Source organism: Equus quagga, chromosome 9, assembly GCF_021613505.1.
Source record: "Equus quagga isolate Etosha38 chromosome 9, UCLA_HA_Equagga_1.0, whole genome shotgun sequence".
Classification (NCBI taxonomy): domain Eukaryota; kingdom Metazoa; phylum Chordata; class Mammalia; order Perissodactyla; family Equidae; genus Equus; species Equus quagga.
The window spans coordinates 114,918,594-114,940,340 of NC_060275.1; the positions used below are offsets into that span (position 1 = coordinate 114,918,594).

Genomic DNA, 21,747 nt, shown 5'->3' on the forward strand with positions numbered 1-21,747 from the left:
TAGGGGATTAGATAAAAGAAATAACTTGCGGCAATGACAATTGTTTGACCCTGGAATGTATTCATAAGAATGACGATGGGATCTTTCTGAAAGTGAGAAAGGGACACAGCAAAGTAACAGTCGTGTGGGCTTCATGTTCTAAGCACAGCCTGGGGATTTTCTTAAGATTTCCTCCACTGCTGCTGAGCAGTCCCCAGGCTCTGCACCTGTGACTGGTGAGACCAGCCGGTTAAGAAAACTGAGTTTGTTCAAGAGGTCCTCTGGTTTCTACAACGTCCTGCAGCTCCAAGCACTAGACAGTTGCAACTCTCTCTTGAGGAAGTCATCTTCACTAACACGTAACAACAGATTAAAGTCAGGCTGAAATCTTTCCTGCAGTCCCATGATGAGATAACAGGGGAGACAGTCACTCTTAAGTCATGGGACAATAAAGACTGGTAAGAAATAAGCAACCACAACAACATCAATAACATGCCTGGAAAAGTGAGTAAGACCATTTTCACAGATATACATAAGAAACATCACAGAAAATCATGTTCTAACATTTACATGTTTCTTATTTCCTGAACCAACCAACCAACCAACCAACCAATGAACCAATTGCTGGTGTGTGAATCTCAATGAGAGATATAGTTATTAGCCATTAGCTCTAATAATAAATGAAACATTGAGACAAAATCACCCACATTATTTTTTTTTTCATAAGAGTGATGGAAGCATTGACTTCTTCTGGCAACTGGATCCTAACATCCTAGGTACTTTTCCTCCAACAGGTCTAAATGCTGCAAGGCCCCAAATGTGCCAGGCCAACCTCCTTGGATCTCTTCTTTTCTTGCTGATTTCATCCAATTCCATGGCTGTGCATATCATCTAAAACCTGACAACTGTCACATTCACATCTCCAGCATGGACCTCTCCCCTGAGTTCTAGATTTGCACATCCGACTGGTGACTTTCTAGCTGCACTTAGATGTCTAAAAGGCATATTGATTTGAAGATGTCCATTAACAAAGCCTTGATGTTTCCACTTAAATCCCCTGATTTCTTCCCGGTGTGTGTCATCTCAGTTAAGGACCTCATCAGTCTTCCAGTTGTGTAGCCAAAAAACTGTGGAGATCTTTGATCCTCATTTTTGCGTATCTCCACTCCATCACCAAGTCTTATTTGCTCTAAGTCCAAACTAAACCCTGAATTTGCTTCTTACTGTTTCCACTACTTAAATCTTAGCATAAGAGGGCATCATTCTCGCTTGGAGTCCTGCACTCTTGCTCCTTACTCCAAAGCACTAATTATATCATAGCCTCCCCTTGCTTAGGATCCTCTAATGACTTCTTCTTAAACTTAGAATGAGTTACACACAATTATCTTAGTGCATCTCACCCGATGACTTCCTTTTGCTTATTGGTGATGACACTACGGCCACACCAGCCTCCTCTCTGCCCCTTGAAGACACCAATTCACGTCTGTCTTAGGGCCACTGAATTTGTTCTTCTGCCACCTCCTCCAATTTACTCCTCTCCTTCTCTGAGACTTCCCCAGCTGTCCCACCCAGAATAGCCACACCATCACTCCCAAAGACATCACTCCCTTCCATCCTCCTTGCGACCCTCAGCAGCACCTGAAATGATCTTGTTTGTTTCCTACTTATGGTCTCTCTCTTCCCAATAGAAAGCAAACTCCTCTAGGACTTGTCTTGGTGGTCCTCCTTGGTGACTAATGGATAATGATCTTCTGTCAGATCACGTTTATTTTTTTAGTTGAATAAAGAAGCAGGGAAGTCGAGAGAAGAGATATATATAAGTCAAAACAAGTATGTGATCCGTTGGGCTTGGGCGTGTCATTGTGAGAGGACAGGAGGTAGGGGCACAGGGAGACTAGAAAAGGGTACTTTTACCTGACAATCTGATCTGTTTCTTCTCATCAGCCAATGAGAATTACGTAACATTCCATTTTGTTTTTTACCTCAACTGCATCCCTAGGACAGTTAATGCCATCATACATGAAATTTTACTCGGAGATTGCTTTAAAATCTAACAATATCATCGGGATTGTTCTAAGTGCTCCGCTGTATTTACTTTCCCCTCCTATGGGTCTTTCTATTTTCTATCTGTTTCAGCCATTCAGCTTATTGAAAGTGTCCCTGTTATAAGGAGCTTTGAGACTTTATTATCTGTTGGAAGCTGGAGTGGTGTAAACAAGGAGTTACAGCAACAGACTGTTCATTCCTGCAGACACAGTCTGAATATCTGGGCAATGAAAAGACAGTCTTGATGCTACTCAACTGCAAGGGCATCATGCCTTCATGTGTTTTTTTATTAAGATATTGCTCAGGCTTTCTATTTCATGATAGCAGAACCCCCCCGAAAACTTCAACTGTAGTCAGTTGCTAATAACTGAATTGAATAACAAGTAAATAAAATGGTTGTGGGTTATAAAGTTATAAGGCAAAATCTCTCTGGGTTAAATCTCTCAGCAATGTGGGCTTGGCACTCATTTATACCCTGACAGCTGTTTGCAAGGGGCCTCTCCAGGGAGGAGATGGTAAGCTTGCCTAATCACAGACAGTTAATTTGGCAGGAGACGCCCAGCCTTTTGCTTTGGGGACCTAGCTTCTGTCCAGAGGTGGAGGAGTTTGAAGCAAAGGGGCGGGGGGGGGGGGGCGGTACCGTGGTGCTGATCTTGCCGTTCTCCGTGGTCATGCTGTCTCTGTGATGCAGGTGAGCAAAGGGCTTGGCTGCCCCCCAGGATTCCAGGTACCGGGTCATGCGGACGGAGGCCCTCATCTTGGCTCCATCGAGGGTGTGGCGAGGTCTGAAGAGGTGCTGGGGACTCCGTCGTTCTCCCTTGGGGTGAGAAACAAAGCATTACACCTGGCACGCCAAAGGTGCACAGCGCCTTCTTTCTGCTCTGCCCTCCAGGAAGTCTCCCCTGACTGAGCGGATTCCCCCAGCATCACCTCTTCCCTCTTTAGGGCCCCGCCCTCGTTCCTTCAGTGTTCCTGGAATCCACGGTTATGAGCTGGTTGAGCTGAGCGATTTTTTCTAGACAGCAAAATTTACCCGGGATTTAAACTTAGGAAAAACTAATAGCCATTTTAACAGGCATTTTCATAAAGTAAATTCTTAAACAGAATATGCTGATCTGTTTCAGCTTTTTCTTGATGGTTGTGTTTTCCTAAACAGACAGCTGTAGAGATCAGGGCTCTTTCCTGATGCTCGATGGCTTTACTCTATCTGGGTTTTGGTGTTCTTTGCCTGAACATGGTGTTCTTTGTACACACTTTTTTTTTGTCTTTTCCCCACACCATCGCCCCGTCACCCCACAGTTGCTTCCTGCTTGTCACACGTGTCTCCAGATCAACTCTCAAGTTAGTTGGAAGTTCATCTCCAAAGGTGAACGTGGGAGAGCGAGGCTACTGTGAGTAAACACGCACACGTGATCTCATTGATTTTGTGATATCGGTTATGACCGTTCAGAGGTCTTTCTTGATGATATTTGTACCGTTTACCAGCTGTGTGATTTGGCGGAAGTTACATAACCCCTCAGAGCTTCAGATTCTTAATAGGTAAACAGCAATAATATTCACTTGGCAGGAATTTGAGAAGGGTTATAAGAGGTGAGAGCTCTAAGTCCCTTGCTCTGGCCTGACGTGTGGTGTGAATAGAGTAAGAGATGGCTCCTAACAGTCTGGATGGTCTTCCAGGCAATGGAGGTCTTTATTGTATCAAAGTTAAACGCGTCTGCACGTACATGTACTCACACAAAGGTATATGTGATATTTAGTTGTTAATCTTTGAGATATTTCTCTTTTTCTTCTTCTTATATGTTCATCCTACTTCACCTCATTAGGCTTTTATCATCTGAAGCCCTAAGCAAAATCTACTCTCTATTTAATTTCCCAAGCGCCAGGCTGAGCCCACTGGGACTTTCAGAAGCATCATCGACTAAGCAATACGTAGATTAACATTGACTAAGATATACCACCTCATCATATAGACAATAATCTTGTCATATAAACAGGCAATTCATTTCAACTGTTTCTTTAATAAATATATGAATTTACTATTACGAAATGATGTTCCATAACTAAACTGCCAAATTCATTTAAAGTAACTTTAGAGGCAAAGACTAGCAAAGAATTACACTGATTCTTGAATAAAAGCACCTACTATATCAGTAATTTCCCCCTCCCTTTTAATCACAGAAGGCATAGGCTAATTATAGACTCTACAATACTGACCTTGGGGTTGATTACAAAGTAGGTTTTCACCAGGTGCTGTTTTAAATATGGGTCCCTGATGTCACCATCTCCTTCCTCCACTTTATAAGCCCCATTCAGGTGCTCCAGGGTGACTGAAGAAATGTGAACACGTCTGAAATTCCGTTTTAAAACAGCAATCAAGACACAGAAGGATAAACATGAAGGAAAATTGTCTATGTATTTGTTATTTCAGAGATAAATTTCTTCTCCCCCAAATGAAGGAAAGACTACATGTTCTTGGTAAAACTGACTGTGATTAAGGTTTATAGTTTATTAACCACTGCTTTGGAAAGATGCTCTGAGAGGTCATGTGCTAGCAGTATTTGGAGCTTCTCTGCACTTAGAGAAACTGCAAGGTGGGAGTGGGGAATTACAGCAAATAAAACTTGATCATATGAAATTTTTGCGTGTGAGGGTATTTTTTGAAATGCATGACAAAGGCATTTTAGGAAGTATGTTGCCCTGTATACAAGTACAGATTTTCTTTCTCAATGCATGCTCTCATGTGTCTCCAAATTATAGCACTTGAATCAAAATTGTCCTGTCTCAAATATGCTCTTCTAACCAGAGATGGATGCTACAGCTGGCTCATTTTAATAGTACCGGTTTCAGAGGTCACCAGTAATAGAGAAATGCCATTTCTGCCCTGCATTATAAAAAGTCTTTGACTTAGGTCTCAACTCACAAAATTACAAATAAGTAAAAGTCTGTAATTTAGAATCTGATATCCATTTTCTTTGACCACGGGTCGTGGGGGTGGTAGAATTGAGACTCGAGAGCTCATGTTTATCTGATTAATGTAAGAGGCCATTGGGCAGGAGTAAAATGATACTAACAGAGGTAACAGAAATCACTGAACACTCAGCAGTCCATTAGTAACCCACTAACCTCTCATTCCTAACCATGTAACCAGCCTGAAGAGAGAAGTCCAAGGTCCAGCCTTACCCAGGGACCCCTCCAGCTTCCATGTGGTTGGCCAAGGTAACATCATGTGACCACACATCGTACTGCCACTTCTGCAGACCAATCACACCGCAGAGGACGTTCCCAGAATGCACTCCCACGCGCATGTTGATATCAACTCCAGTGGCATCCCTCACTTTCCTAAAGAGAAGGAAAGTAACATCACCATCTAGGAACATTCTTTTCTTCTTGAAACTGCTGGCCAATTTTCCAGGCATTTTATTATTCAGAATTTCTCACACTGTTGGAAATATTGTCATGAATTCCTCCTGTGGGAGAAGATTGCTGCTCTGAGCCAAGAGAAAGGGTTTTCCTTTCTGGATACTCCCAGCCTAGACCAAAGGTTCCAACACTCCGGCTATGTTGGCAGCAATGACACAGCATTTTGGCTGTAGCTTCTACTTTTTCAACCAATACGTATCAAGCACCTATCACGTGCTGACACCTGCTCCGAATTTTATACTCGCATCACATGCCATTGCTCTGTACTGTCAGAAATGGTCTTAGGTGCCATTTGCAATTCTAATGTTTAGCACAATGTATGTCTCCAATGAATATTTGTTTGCTGATAAGAGACAATATGGCTTATTTGTGAGTTTAATAATGACTTTAGCCTGAATAGAAGTTTTAAAAAATAGCCATGAGATTAAAGCTTTTCAACTGTGCACATTCTTTGACAAAAAGAGAAAAATAATACTCTTTGAAAAGCCTTAATAATGCATAAGATATCATTAAAAACAAACCAATTTTTAAAATATCCTTTAAAAAATACTTTAGGACCTTGTAACCAACTCATTAACAGAGATAAATGAAGAACTTCTTTAAGGGAAAATGGCAATTCTTGGCAATGCTTATTTATTTCTGCCACTAAATACATTTATCAATTAAAATATTATTGTAAAAGAAGTATGCATGAAGGCGTCCCTAGTCAGCTGGAGAGAACCACCCCAAGAGGAAACGTGGAGGGTAGCAATGACCCTGATTACAACATAACAAGGAGAGTTACCCAGTGTGGGTTGCAGTAAAGTGAACCTTAAAAGGCTCAAAAGGGCATAGGCATGGATGTCATGCTTAAAAAATAAAATGACATCAAGTGTGCTAAAAATGATAGAAAGAAATGGATGTAAAAATAAATGGACTCCTCAAAAAAATATATAGAAAATTCTTTCCTTCTCTTCCCTTTCCTTCCTCCCTCTCCATTGTCCTTTTCTGCTTTTTTTTCACAAAAAAGACAACAACATATTTGGTGCTATGCAAGTCATCCAAACTCTTCATTCCTGCCTACACAATGAGCCAGAGCATCAATATGACATAGGAGAGCTGTCCCGGCCACTCTGCCCTCCATCAGCTATGAGTGCTTACAGCTGCTTGGGCACCATGTGGTCCTTACCTCTGGGCCTTTGTTCTCAAGGGCTCCTCTCTATGCTCCCAACTCCCCTGAGCCTCCCTTCCCTGACAGGGCATGGGCATCGCCTGGCCAGCTTGCACTGTTCTTCCATTTGTGGCTTAGGTATGACCTCATCCAGGAAGGCTTTCTGGTCTCTCCTTTCAGGTTGACGTAGGCCTCCCTCCTAAGTGCTCCAACCTCCCTGAGTGCAGGTAGCATTCCCTGTTTGTGCTCACATCTGCTCTCAGGGTGTCAGCCTCGCGAAGACACAGACCTTTTCCAAGTGGTCTGTACACCCATCAGCAGGTTCAGGGCCTGGTGCAGTGTAGACACTTGAGACCAGTTTAATTGACTCAGGTCATTTTTGAAGGATTTACTGAGTTTCTGTCTTTGGGAGATGATGACCTTGAAAAATTTGTCACAGAATGCATAGTTGTTCTTAAGATTTCATGTTGTTGAGGAAGAACAGCTCCAACCACACAAAATATGGTCAGCAGAAAGCCGAGAGGGAATAAAGAGGGAAGACAAAGCACTCTACAGTTGGTCATTTTGACAGAATTGACAGGTGAACGATTTGACTCTTTAAAACCATCTCCATGTCCTTTGAGTATTTTTTAGAAAAAACAGAGTTGATCAAGGGTTCAAATGGATTGACTGACCAAATGTTTCAATGCATGTAGATGCAATCTGTGTGGTCTCTGGAAAAAGGCTGAAATAACTGCTTAAAGCTTGCAACAACAGTAGACAAACTTTCTAGTTTAAGAGGAAACTTCATCACTAACAAAATCAGGCTCCTGAATATTACTCCCTTGATTGTGAACAGTTTAAACTTTCCTGACAGAAAAAAAAAAAAATCTCTGCAAGCATTGGGAATATTCCAAAACTGCCACTCAGTGCTCCTGTAGCGGTGGCTTGCCTGACAGGGAATGAGGCTCTGAGCAAGTGTGGGAGTCCAAATTGGAGAGGAAGACACAGGCCAATGTTCCTGGACCCATGTTGCTGGTGCCTAGGAAAAACCTGAGGTGACTGGCCAAAATTCCAAGTACCAAGTACGTGCTTTCTCCGCATCAGCTTAAAAAATCAAAATTACTGTATTCATCCTCATTTTCTGGTTCAATAAATGGGAATAAAAATGTTTTTCTTTGTACGAGAGAACAAAGAATTTCTGAAATTTGCTGAGGTGCTGTCTTTTATTGAGGGTATAACAAAACAACCTATTATTGATCAACTGTATATGAGCTGAACAGGTGATATATAATAGAGAATGAATATGGAAATCCTTGGTCAAAGAAGGACAGATCGTGGGGACATGTGGCCATTAAGATTTGAAGCTTAAGTTTAGATACAAGCAAGAGTTCTGGAGAGTTTCCTCCAACCTGCTAACACCACTGAGAAGATATCGCCAATGCATAGATGATGAATGGATAAATAAAATGTGGTAAATACATACAATGGAATATTATTCCATCATCAGAAGTGATGAAGTACTGACACATGCCACGGTCTGGATGAACCCTGAAAACATTATATCCATAAAGTGAAATGAGCCAGCCATGAAAGGACGAATATTGTATGATTCCACTTACATGAAATACCTAGAATGGGCAAATTTATATAGTCAGAAAGTACAACAGAGGTTACCAGGTGATGGGGGAGGGGAATGGGGAATTATGGCTTAATGGGTACTGATTTTCCGTTTGGGATAATGAGAAGGGTCTAGAAGTAGATAGTGATGATGGTTGTCCAACATTTTGAATGTACTTAATGCCACTGAATTGCACCTGACAAATGGTTCAAAGGGCGATACTTGTTATATACATTTTACCACAATAAAAAAAGTAACAGAAAAAAACAGATATTACTGATGAATTGGTGACATGCCAGTGGACAGAATGTAAGGATTCTTTCTCCTAAAAGGTGTTAAACATGTTGGAATGTCACAAACATAACAGAACTGGAAAACAGTTGATTCCAAAGCAAAAATCAAGCTTCAGTTAAATGGTGGATTGTTTAATTTAATATGTTATTGATACATGTAACTTTGTCCTTCATAAAGTCTTTCCCACATCTATTTGAAAAGGAAATCAAGAAAAAATGCCTTCCCCAAAAGAACCTATTTCACCTCATGTTTGAAACAAACACCAAGTTTGCCTCCAGGGGTAGGTTACAAATTTGAGAAAACCTATTATTTCCACTGATTGGACCCACTTACAGCTAGACCCATAGTGCCATGAATAGTTAATTGCTGTTGAAATAATGAAAAAAAATATTTTTCATGTCTCAGAGAAGACAAATGATTTAGCTATGTGAAGAAGCAAGCAGAACATGATTATTTCACAGGCAATACATTTCGTTGGGAAGCTGAGGCCCGGCTGACTACTCCTCCCACTCAATTCTTTCTTTGATTCCATTTTATTCATCTGCCTCCCAATCCCTCATCTGTCCCACGGTGGCCCACGGCAATTGCTACTGAGCTAGTGGATTTGGAACACTTCTGTCTCCTGGGCTCACCTAAGGCTGTGGGCTTTGTGAGTCTTCCCTGGACGGCACTGGGGAACCCAGCCACCCACCTCTTAGTCCATTTCAGCACGTGTCCAACATATACTGTGTGCTAAACACAGTGACAGCCTGATCCACGGCTTTCTCACTTAAAGCTCCATCTACTCTAACCCTGAGACAAGGAATTAGAACATCAAGCACAAATTCCTATCCTGTTTAGACCAAAAATATGTGGAGGATAGGGTAAAATCATTTGACCAAAAATGGGCAGTCAAAAAACCCAATAAACTAAAATCCTACAATCACACAATCAACAAACAAGAGCTTTTCTCACTTAGAACAGTCTGGCTTTTACGAAGGCATTACTAAAGAAGGATGCATTACGGTACTGCTAATGAAAATTGACTTTGTCCTTACTCCTTTATCTTGTATTTGTCAACTGCAATGCTAACATTCTATGTAAGTGAATCTTCTCTAGAATTAAAATGAAGGAAACTATAGATACAATGCAGAAGACATATATTATGGATATAAACTGATGCTAAATTCACAGAGCTGAGGCTTTTCGACCAGATGAAGGAATTTTGGACTGGGTTTTTACATGAGGTGCAGGCTGGTGATAGAAAGAACTTTCTTTTTTACACTTTGTGTGTAGCCATGTTATTTGTCAGAACTCAAGAGAGATGCCGAGTACAGACTTTTTCCCTAAGATCAGAGAAGACATTTAAATTTTTTTAAAAATCACCTTTGAAACAAACAAAATTGTCCCTTCCCATAGATTTCTAACTCAGTTTTGCTGTAATCTAAGGCCAATAATAACAGTACAAAACACTTAGAGAAGACGTACTTTGGACTGAGTTCTTACACACCAATAAATGGGTCTCTGCACATTGATATTTAAACGTCCAATAATGCATTTAGTGCCAATAGACAGAAAAATAGAAACAGTTGTGAATGAGAATTAGAACTAAAAATTATTAAACAGTTAATAAAGATTTTGCTAAGCAGTACACTTACTTTATGGCTTCACACATATCCAGTCCCATTTTCACACAGTTTTTGGCGTGGTTAGGGAGAGATATAGGGAGTCCAGACACACAGTAGTAGCAGTCTCCTAAAATTTTTATTCTCATGCATTCATTCTCCTGGAAGAAGACATCAGAATTTCAGTTGCGTTAGCACTTACATAACGATTTAGATTTACTGAATATCATCAGGTGCTCATTCCACCAACACTGTCACACTGAATAGTGTTTGTGGGGAGAGAGAAATGAGAACTAGTTGGGTTTCTCATCATTACTCAACAAGAATGAGCCACCCTCACACACATGCCCATTTACCAGGAAGAATGAGGGAAAGGGGAAGAAAGGGAAAGTTCTGGAAGGATTTACACTTAACACTAGCAGAGGAGGGTAAGGAAAGATCATTCTCTTTGGTTGAAACATCCTAAATATGGACAGTCAAATGAAACTTTCTGTGCAGAGCAGAATTTTTCGGGGCAGAAAATGATGACCAGAACTCAACCGGAATTAGAATCTTATGTCATCCTCTACTATGCTCACTTCATTTTTCTTCATTTATTTCAAAGTCGAAGCAGATTTTTACTAGACATGTAGCTTCTGATAAACATCACAATATAATAAGCTACCATTCAACATTGCCAAGTAATTTAAAACTTAATTCTGATCTTAGGTTAAACCATTTCAGTAGAAAGTTAGAGTAACTCATTAATATTCCTGGGTGGGCTGTATTTACATTATAACACTGAGATTAACTTCATTCATATGCATCCATCCTACATCCATTTCTAACCTTTTCAACTAGCTTATAGACTCCTCACTAAAAAAACAAAAACAAAACAAAAGCAAAGATGTACCAAACACATTTTTTTCTTCTTATCACTAACACAAGCTTATGTATAAACCGAACAAATCTGAAACACTAAAATGAACATAAGATCTTTTTGTTCTTAAGCACATGTAAGGTTTACTGTAGATTTTGTATATTTCTTTCCCTCTCTAAAAGGGAGCTTGCATACTTTCATCCTTATCTATGGCACTATAAGATGATATGCTAGTAATTCCTGATAACAATATCGTAAGTAAAAAAAGGCAAAAAATTACTTCTTAGTAAGGTTTCCCTCCCATACTTCCTAAATAGATATTCTGACTCTAGAAAATAGTAAGATTAATAACACTGAATTCTTGGCACCCTTATCAAAGATCAGTTGACCGACCATATATGCGTGAGTTTATTTCTGGGCTCTCTGTTCTTTTCCATGGGTCTACATATCTATTTTATGCCAGCATCCTACTGTTTTGATTGCTGTAGCTTGTAATAAATTTTGAAATTAGGAAGTATGATACCTCCAGCTTTGTTTTTCTTGTTCAAAATTACTTTGACTATTTGTGGTCTTTTGTGGTTCTGTATGAATTTTGGATTGTTTTTCTACTTCTGTAAAAGACACCATTGCGATTTTGATAGGAATTGCACTTGATCTGTAGATGGCTTTGGGTACTATGGACATTTTAAAAATATTAATTCTTCCAACCAATGAACACAGAATGTCTTTCTACTTTTTTGTGTCTTTTTAGATTTCTTTCATCACTGTTGTATAGTTTTTGGTGTATAAGTCATTCACCTACTTGGTTAAGTTTACTCCTAAATATTTGATTCTTTTCGATGCTGATGTAAATGCAATTGTTTTCTTGATTCCCTTTTGACATACTTCACTTTTGGCATGTAGAGAAACACAAATTGGTTTTCTTGTAGGTGTACTTTGTATCTCGCAACTTTACTGAATTTATTAGTTATAACAGATTTCATGGACTCTAGTGTTTTCTACATATAAGCTCACGTCATCTGCAAACAGAGATAATTTTACTTCTTCTGTTCTGATCTGGATGCCTTTTGTCTGTTTTTCTTGCCTAATTGCTCTGTCTAGGACTTCCAGCACTATGCTGAACAGAAGCGGTGAGAGTAGGCATCCTAGTCTTGTTCCTGATCTTAGAGGAAAAGCTTTCAATTTTTTACTATTGAGTAAGATGTTGGCTGTGGGCTTTTCACATATGGCTTTATTGTGTTAAGGTAAGTTCCTTCTATACCTTATTGGCTGAGAGTTTTTATCATGAAAGGGTGTGTAATTTTGTCAAATGCTCTTCCTGCATCTATTGAGATGATCACATGATTTTAATCCTTCATTCTGGTAATGGAGCATATCACATCAATTGATTTACATATGTTGAACCATCCTTGCATCCCAGGGATAAATACTGCTTGGTCATGGTGTATGAGCCTTTTAATGTGCTGTTGAATTTAGTTTACTAAGTGAAACAGGCCAGACACAGAAGAACAAATACCATATGATACCACTTATATAAGGAATCTAAAATACTCAAACATAGAAGCAGAAAGTAGAATGATGGTTGCCAGGCCTGGGGAGGTATTGGTCAAAGGGTACAAAGTTTCAGTGGTGCACAATGAAGAAGTCCTAGAGACCTACTGTGCAGCAAAGTGTCTACAGTTAACAATCTGTATTGTATACTCAAAAATTTGCTAAGAAAGTAGAGCTGATGTTGTGTTTTAATCACAAAATAATCATAATCATAATCATAATCATAATAAACAGGGCAAGAGGAAACTTTCGTAGGTAATGCATATGTTTATGGAATAGATTGTGGCAAGGGTTTAAAAGGTGTATATATCTCTCCAAACTCATTAATTGTATAAATTAAATATGTACAGCTTTTTGTATGTCAATTATACCTCAATAAAGTGATTTCAAAAGATTAAAAACAATTAACAGTGAACTAGCAACGATTTTGAGGTGCTTAGCTTAAAGTTATGTAGTGTTCACTCAAAGGACTGAACTGTTTGCTTACGATGCTCTCCAACTGCATGTTGTTTAACTATGAGCCATGAATGAATGCCCAAAGCATGCTGTCCCTGCGACCAAGGATGGATGGACCAAGCCATCCTAGGCTGGACTCTGATATTGCCTGGACACTCTTTTGTTACAATGATCAGAGAGGAACAGGAAGTCACACTGAGAACCTCTGTTACAGGTCATGAATTGTGTCCTCAAATTCATGTGTTGAAGTCCTAACTCCCGGTACCCATGAATGTGACCTTATTTGGCAATAGGGTCGTTGCAGATGTAATTAGTTAAGATGAGGACTAGGGTGGGCCCCTAATCCAATATGACTGGTACCCTTATAAAAAGGAAAAATTTAGACACTGAAACTTGCACATAGGGACAACACCATGTGAACACTGGAGCTATGCTGTCACTCGCCAAGATCAGGATGTTTCTTCCTAGCATGACCAACAAAAGTGACTTTCCCTTAATTCAAACTTTCAAGACATTATTTAAGTTTCAACCAATTTTTTTCCTAAAAATGAGCCCCCCAAAAAACTCAACCTCTTCCTTTGGTTTTGTCCTAGAAGGAAGCAGAGCTGTATTCCTATTTATTTTTTTAAATCCCCAGTGAGATCTGTCATGGTCAACTGGGCAGCATAAGGCACCTCATGGAGAGCTTGACCCAAGAGGGCCTCTGTGAACAGATTTATTTCTAAGAGGCTTGGCTTGAATGTTCTGTATTGTTTATAAGTGAGATGAATCTTGCAGTGAACTATATTTGGGACCAACTCTTCCATATATAAATAACACATTTTAATAAGCATAATTTTTGTTTGGAACAATTCAAAGAAATAATTAGGCTGACTGGAAATGTTTTATGAGAAGTAAAGGGCTCACGGAGAGGAAAAAAATTTTTAATCAATATTTCCACCAAAAACTGTAATACTTCCAATAAGTAAGTAAGGTCTAGCATGCTTTTGGATCATTTGCCATCATTTCCTCTCTGTGAAACTTCCCATAAAGAAGCATATGTATGACAAATACTGAACTTACAATTCTGTTTGAGTGGTACAAGGGTCAATGGATAACAATGAGACAGCGGAAAATAAAGGGCTTAGGTAGAAGCTATGCTTTCTATTGGAGGGGTTCTTCCAGGATGCTGCTTAACAATATGAATACATGACAGTTACCACTAAGAGAGGAAATTATGCTTCCAACTCCTTGACATTGAAATGCCTAAACAGAGGACCTTAGAACAGCACAGTGGAGAGAGATGTGCAAATTAAATATCACCACCTTGAATGTATTTATAATACATGTGCTGAATTATATGTACGCAGAAGTTTTAAAAATTGATGAAAATGTGATAATTATACACTATGACATTTTTTATTCCCAATATAGGTTTGAGACTTATCAAGGCTCAATGGCAAATAAATCCAACAAATTTACAAACACATTCCTAAAAGGTGCTTTTATGAAAAGGTAAAAAGTTGAAAAGAGACCAGAGAAAAGGTGAGTCAAGATTTTAGATATTCTTAAAGTAGAAGGGAATCACTAATATTCACCTTTGCAATTTGATCGAACTTTCCGAAGAGTTCATTCAGCATGTGCACTAGTTCTCCGGGGGAGCAGTCGCTGGCCAGCCGGGTGAAGCCAACAATGTCAGCGTAGAGGATACTGCGGGGGCAAGGGGAAGCAGAATATGCAAGTTTATAGTTATTAAGAAAGTAATAATAGTTTTTCCCATTCAAAGAGGATATATTTTTTTTACATTTTATATCTATATTTTCACAAGAAAAATGTTAAAAATACATAAAGTTTGCTAAACTTTCCCATTAAAATTTTTTGATGTTAAATTTTTATAATTAACAAGGGAGAAGAAAAACTCATGTGATGCATTTTGTCCATTCTAGTCCATTCTCATGGATCACCTTCCTTCCCTCACGGTCAGCCCTTCCCTCCCTCTCTGGTTTATGTGGTATTCATCCTGATGGTTCGTTACACTGACATAATTCTGATGTCAAATGCATATGTTTCTATTTGAATTGTTACATGAATTTATATTATAAGAATTTCTAAAGTAGAAGAAGGAAAATAATAAAAGCCCAATCCTGTTTTTATTGATTTAAAGAAAAAATAACCTTCTTAAAAGAAAGACTACTTGACAAAAGATTCTGGATTGCTTACTACCTGCCAGGACAAAGCGGACATAACACATCTTCCTAAAGCTCAGAGTTTAGTTGGGGTGATGCACTCAACAAAAAAGGACACCAACAAACGTCCAGTTACAGTGATAGCAAGTATATACAGGAAAACAGCAGAGTGCTACACGAGAGAACAGTGTAGGGTGGGGACAGATGGTGGAGTCCATGAAAGTCACTCAAAGGAGATGGCAGTGCAGCTTCCTTCTCCCGCCATGGGATGTACATGCTAGTGGGACAAATGTGAGGTTTCTTAGAGTTTTATCCATGTTAAGTTAACCTTGAGGGGTCAAGATAGGGAAACAGCACCAGTGTGTGCATTACAACTTTTTCTACACAATAATCCGTTTATGATTTTTCTAAAGGCCTAATAAACTAGAAGCCTAAATGGCTGGCAGTTTGAGATTCAGATAATATGGTATGGTTTAAGAAGTACCATGAAACAAGAATAACTACCACTTCACACTCACTAGAATGGCTATTATCAAAACAACAGAAAATAACAAGTGTTGTCAAGGGTGTGGAGAAATCGGAACCCTTATGCATTGCTGGTGGGAAGGTAATGGTGCAGCCGCTACAGCAAACAGTGTGGTGGTTCCTCAAAACACGAAACATAGAACTACCATATGATCCAGCAATTACACTCCTAGGCATATACTCAAAAGAACAGAAAGCAGGATCTTGAACAGATATGCAAACATCCATGTTCATAGCAGCATTATTCACAATACAGTCACACATTGCAGAATGACGTTTTGGTCAACGATGGACTGCATAGATGACAGTGGTCCCAAAAGATTGGTACCATATAGACGAGGTGTGGAGTAGGCTATACCGTCTAGGTTTGTATAAGTACACTCTATGACATTCACAAAACAATGAGATCACTGACAACACATTTCTCAGAACGTATTCCTGTTGTTAAGCCGTGCAAGACTAGTCAAAACGTAGAAACAAACCAAACGTCCACTGGTGGATGGTTAAAGAAACTGTGGTATATGCATACAATGGAATATTATTCAGTCTTTAGAAGGATGAAATTCTGACACAAGCTACAATACAGATGAACTTGGATGACATTATGCTAAGTGAAATAAGCCGGACACAAAAGGACAAATATGGTATGATTCCACTTACATGAGATAGGTAGAGTGGTCAAACCACAGAGAGAGAAAGCAGAATGGTGGCTTCCAGAGGTTGTGGGGGGAGTTCTTTAATGGGTATGGGACTTGAGTTTAGGATGAAGAAAAGTTCTGGAGGCAGATGGTAGTGATGGCTGCAGAACAATGTGAATGTATTTATGCCACTGCACTCTATGATTTAAAATCGTCAAAATTGTAAATATTACATTATGTATATTTTGCCACAATAAAAGAAATAAATAATGTGGCACCTGTCAGCCAGGCCCCAGCCAGATCACAGCTGGATCTCTGCTGTTGGCCACACTCCACTCCTTGTGCCAAGCTTCACCTTAGAGGACAGACTTGCTCCTCTGCTGATGGACAGAAGCCAGGGGAGACTTCTGAATGGTCCAGGAAAATCAGAGCTGCTGGGGCTTCTGCACTCTCCATTCTGATGCAGGAAAACCATCCCTGCTTCTCCCATGCTCCCTTGTAGAGGCAGGGATCACAGGTGCTGAGCACAGGTCCAAGAGGAAGAATTAACTCTGCATGCTCAGAGAAAGAATGCCTGATGCTGAGGAGCACTGGGACGGAGAATATGTGGATGGGCAGTTGACTCCACTTCTTGTTTACAACTTCCACAATGTTTTCTGTAGTCAAAACTTACAGTGGGTGAAGGAGCCCAAAGATAGACTGGCTGCAGATGTCTTAAGCTGGTCCAGAAGTTACTCAAAAGCAAGGGGATTCAAAATCTATATAAGCAATTGTGATGCAATGAGCAAAGTGTTATGGTAGAGGAAGCACGGTGCTCTGCGGGATCACATGGGAACCCAACCTAGACTCTACCCAGATCAACACTTTAGAAAAATCACTCTGGCTGCAGCAACCTGGAGTCAGACAGATCAGTTAGAATCACATCCTGTTAATCCAGAAGAGCTCTGTGGAAGGTCTATTACTGGGGAAAATAGACAGAACTGGGCAGATATGGGAGATACAAACGAAGGAGAACGAACCAGGCTTTGTTAGTGATTAGATGTTTGCCGGGGGGGTGGGGGGGGGGGGGGGGGGGGGGCGGTGTCTAGGAGAGGGAAGTAATGAGGATGAAGACCCAGTTTCTGGCTGAGCTATGGGGTTCAAGCCTAGCTTGAATCAGATAAAGCTTATAGGGAAAGCTGACCAGTTCAACTTTGGTTGTGTCAAATTTGATTGTGGTGTCTGTGGAACACCCAAGAGAAAGACATTCATTAAGTAGATGAGTATAGAAAACTATGGTTGAGTTCCATGTCTTAGCATCATGTAGATGGTAATTAAAGTACTGGGTGAGAGCTGAAGAGAGCAGAAAGAGCTAGGAGAGAGCCCTGAAAATGCTCTCATTTACCGGGGAGGCTAGATTTAGGGAAGAGAAAAGAAAGGAGACTGTAGGAAGAAAATAAAGGGGATACAACGTCATGGAGACCAACAGATAGGAGAATTCTTTAAGCGTCAGAGCAAGGTCAACGGGGCCAAGCATACCTGAGTGGTCAATGAGATGAGCACACAGAAGTAAGTCATAATCAGATTTGGGAACAAAATGGTTGGTATGAATTTAGCAAGAATGAGTTCTGGGACATGGTGGAGGTTAAAGCCAGAGAGCGGCAATTTGAGGAACAAGAGAAAATAAGGAAGATTAGTTAAAGAGTGTGGAAAATTCCTTCTAGAATGTGGGCTATGAAATTCATGGGAGAAAGAGAGAGTTTCAGAGTTGGATAGTGGCACTAGATTAAGGGAGGTGTGTTTGTTTGTTTCCAAAGATGCGGTGGCTTTGTGAATGTTTCAGCACTGGTAGAAAGGATTCAGACGAAGACAATGACGATTCAGGTAGCAACTGGTAGTTGCTACCTTTATGTCTATAAATTCTTCTTCTCCACCTCCTCTTCCTTATTATTATCATTATTATCATTAGATGGTAAATAGCCAGTAAATGTAATTAACAGAGAATAAACATTTTGTTGAATGAATGGTCAAAGTAGAAACAAAAGTTAGTAACTGATTTTTTTGGTACTGTTTACAAACCTAATAATTCCCCTTAAAACAACAACAACAACAACAACAACAATAATAAAACCCTCAGGTATTCACTGAACTGTCTGCATTACCCATGCATCGTGTCTGCTTCTGCTTATTCCTGTCCTGTTTCAGGATGAAAAGGCCATGTTTTTGTACTATTTTAAAAATAATTGGTACTCAACGCCATTTAAGTTTTTATGTTTTAAGTTTTAAGCATGTAGGTAACTTTAGGATCCTAAATATATTTTATGAACTTTAGTTCAATACTGCAAACATATTCTAGACAATCTCTGAAGTCAGTTGAAGCTGCTTCACCAACCCGTTGCCTTAGACAGTATGGTAGTCAGCTTCCAAGATGGCCCCAGTGTTCCTCACCTTGTGGTACCCACACCCTTGTATTGCCTGCTCCCATAATGGATAGGGCTGACCTGTTTAACCAACAAGACATTGCAGAAATGACCTTCCAAGGCTAGATTATAAAAGATGTTGCAGTTTCTACCTGGTTCTCTCTTGAATCCCTCCCTCTGGGAAAGTGAGCTGCCACGTCATGAGGACACTCAAGCAACCTGTGAAGAGGCCCAGTGATGAGGAACTGAAGCCCCCAGCCAACAGCCAGGTTAACCTCCTAACCACGTGAGAAGCCACCTTGGAGGCACAGCCTCCAAGAGCCATGGCTGACATCTGGCCTGCAACCTCATGAGAGAACCTAAGCCAGAACCACCTGGCTAAGCTGCTCCCAAATTCCCACCTACAGAAACTGTGAGACGATATTTACTGTTGTTTTAAGTTACTAAGTTTTGAGGTCATTTGTTACACAGAAATTGGTAACTAATACATATAGCACACAGCCCCTTCATCAAGGGCCTGGTGTCTTCAGTTATTTTTAAAGGCCTTTGTTTTCCTGGACTATATCATTGCTACTTAAAGATATTCTATGGTCCTCTTTAGACACAGAGGCCTTCATCTTTAATGTTTTGAATACCCAGTAAGTGAATTAAAAATACTGTATTTCCTTAGATAAGAGGGGCATTGCTGATTCTCAGTTAAGGCTGGAAAGAACCATTTTTAGTATAAAACACCTTGTCCGATGCTGTGAATGTGTTTTCTTTAATGATGTAGGCAAACCACTTTAAAAAATGAAGGCAGGCCAGTGTTTCAAATAATTTTACTCCTTAACATGTGTGAATGTTCTTTAAACATATGTAGTTTTTTTTTTCTATTACTCCAAAAAATGGTGGGAATTTTTTTTTCAAAATTTTACTCCTGATTCTCCATTTATTCAATAGCTTTTTAGTTCCTACTTGATGTGCAACTGTGTTTTCTGTTATCTCCTTCCTAGTATGCATTTCTTTCTTTCTTTCTTTCCTTCTTTTTGTGTTTTGAGGAAGATTAGCCCTGAGCTAACATCTGCTGCCAATCCTACTCTTTTTGCTGAGGAAGACTGGCCCTGAGCTAACATCTGTGCCCATCTTTCTCTACTTTATATGTGTGACGCCTGCCACAGCATGGCGTGCCAAGTGGTGCCATGTCTGCACCCGGGATCCAAAGTGGCGAATCCTGGGCTGCCGAGGTGGCATGTGCGAACTTAATCTCTGCACCACCAGGCTGGCCCCCAGTATGCATTCTTATTGTACATTTAGTTCTGTGTACTCCTGGGCCATGTCTATCACTAGCAATGGCTTTTCTAAAATCTGGTGTCAAAATGAGATTAAATACATCTTAGCAATGTATTTAAGTTGCAGTTAAATTTGTTTTTATTAATGAACTTCAAAAATCATTGACCTGAAGCAACCAGACTGGAAGGCAGCACCATGCAGTGGAAAGAGTCTGGACTTGGGGGCAAACAGGCTGCTTACAATCCTAGTCGATGCTCAACAAACTTGAGTTGTGTTGGCGCTTGTTATTGAACTACTGAACATGGGTGGGTAACTCTACAACTAAAGTATTAATATCAAAACTGATGAATGAGGCCGGATGCGTGCGTGAGTTAGTTACTGAGAAAACCCAGCTAGGGGCCAGCTCCATGGCCGAGTGGTTCAGTTCGCATGCTCTGCTGCGGCAGCCCAGGGTTCGGACCCTGGGTGTGGAAATGGCACCGCTCGTCAGGCCACGTTGAGACAGCGTCCCACATCCCACATCCCACAACTAGAAGGACATGCAACTAAGATATACAACTGTGTACGGGGGAGTTTGGGGAGATAAAGCAGGAAAAAAAAAAAAAGATTGGCAACAGTTGTTAGCCCAGGTGCCAATCTTTAAAAAAGAAAAGAAAACCCAGCTAGAACAGAAAGCACTACTGCAACGTAACTGAACAGACGAAAGGAGAAACCCCCAAAGAAGTGGTACCAGGAGTGAGGGGCATGGAGAACGGTGAGCACTCCCACTCTGCTGCAGCCGGAAGACAGGGAGCATGGAGGGAGTGCCCTCTTCAGGCTGGAGCGAGGGCGCCACAGCTCCTCTCTAGAGCTCCACAGAGAAGATGCCCATGATGCTCTCCTTTCTGACCGTAATCCCATGCTGATAACATGTTAGCTTTCCAGGTACTATGATTTCAGTAAAGGCTTCCTGGGAAGCAGATATGACTATCTTAGTTCAGAAAGCAGTACCTTCCACTATAAATTAATGAAGTCCCCTGTGACCTTGGTCACTGGTTGGACACACCCCAGAAACCCATCATTCCTGATGGACAGCAGAACATCCTGCTTCCCTGGAAAGTGTTGGCTGCACTGAGGCTCAGCCCCTGCAAAGGCGAGTCAGTCCTTGTGCCAAGAGCCCACTGACTCCCCTTCCAATCTTACTGCAAAGCTGGGCCTTGGGCTCCAAGGACAGCATGTGATCTGAGCATGGAGTTGCAAGAATAAGGACTCTCGTGTCCACCTCTTTCCATTTTGTGACTGATGGTCAGCCATGGAAAGCAGGGCAATGAAGGAGAACTCAATAGAGTAAAGAGGATCCTACCTTGCCATCTTAACGTGAAGGCCCCAAGTGGAGCTGGAAAGTGAGTGAAGGGGTAACTACTCTACATGAATGGTTACAGAGGGGACACAACATTGTAAGATGTGGGGTCCCAGCCAAAAATGCCCCCAATCCAGCCAACGGCCTCCCCAGACTTGCCAAGGATCAAGAACAAAGCAGGTACCTGACGTTGGTGTGCCGCTTGACGTACAGGTTGTGAAAGTTGTTTGTGTTTTCCATTTGGCCGGCTTTGGGGCCCTGCAGCCTCTGGATGATCTCGGCCTTCATCTCCATGGCTATGTGAGCCGGCAGCAGGGACAGCAGGAGCCGCTCCTGAAACAAGGTAGGGAAGAAAGGCCAAGAGAGTTCACACAACCAGGGTCACATCCAAGCAATATTTGAAATCATTGCTGATTTGTAGTGGGGTCAATTTGAGGACTCTTTCGAATAAGT

At 40.6% G+C, this 21,747-nt stretch overlaps 1 protein-coding gene across 3 annotated transcripts in view; it reads right to left on the reverse strand.

The window, feature by feature from the left end:
• The window catches only part of ADCY2 (adenylate cyclase 2), a 401,911-nt gene that overhangs the window by 103,811 nt on the left and 276,353 nt on the right, over nt 1-21,747 (reverse strand). For all 3 annotated transcript variants that reach the window (XM_046672164.1, XM_046672163.1, XM_046672165.1), the window contains exons 5-10: nt 21,479-21,627; nt 14,537-14,648; nt 10,127-10,254; nt 5,206-5,364; nt 4,240-4,372; nt 2,666-2,842 (exon numbers count right to left, since the gene is read on the reverse strand). In XM_046672164.1, the coding sequence (XP_046528120.1) occupies nt 2,666-2,842; nt 4,240-4,372; nt 5,206-5,364; nt 10,127-10,254; nt 14,537-14,648; nt 21,479-21,627 (858 nt within the window). The remainder of the gene's footprint in view (nt 1-2,665; nt 2,843-4,239; nt 4,373-5,205; nt 5,365-10,126; nt 10,255-14,536; nt 14,649-21,478; nt 21,628-21,747) is intronic.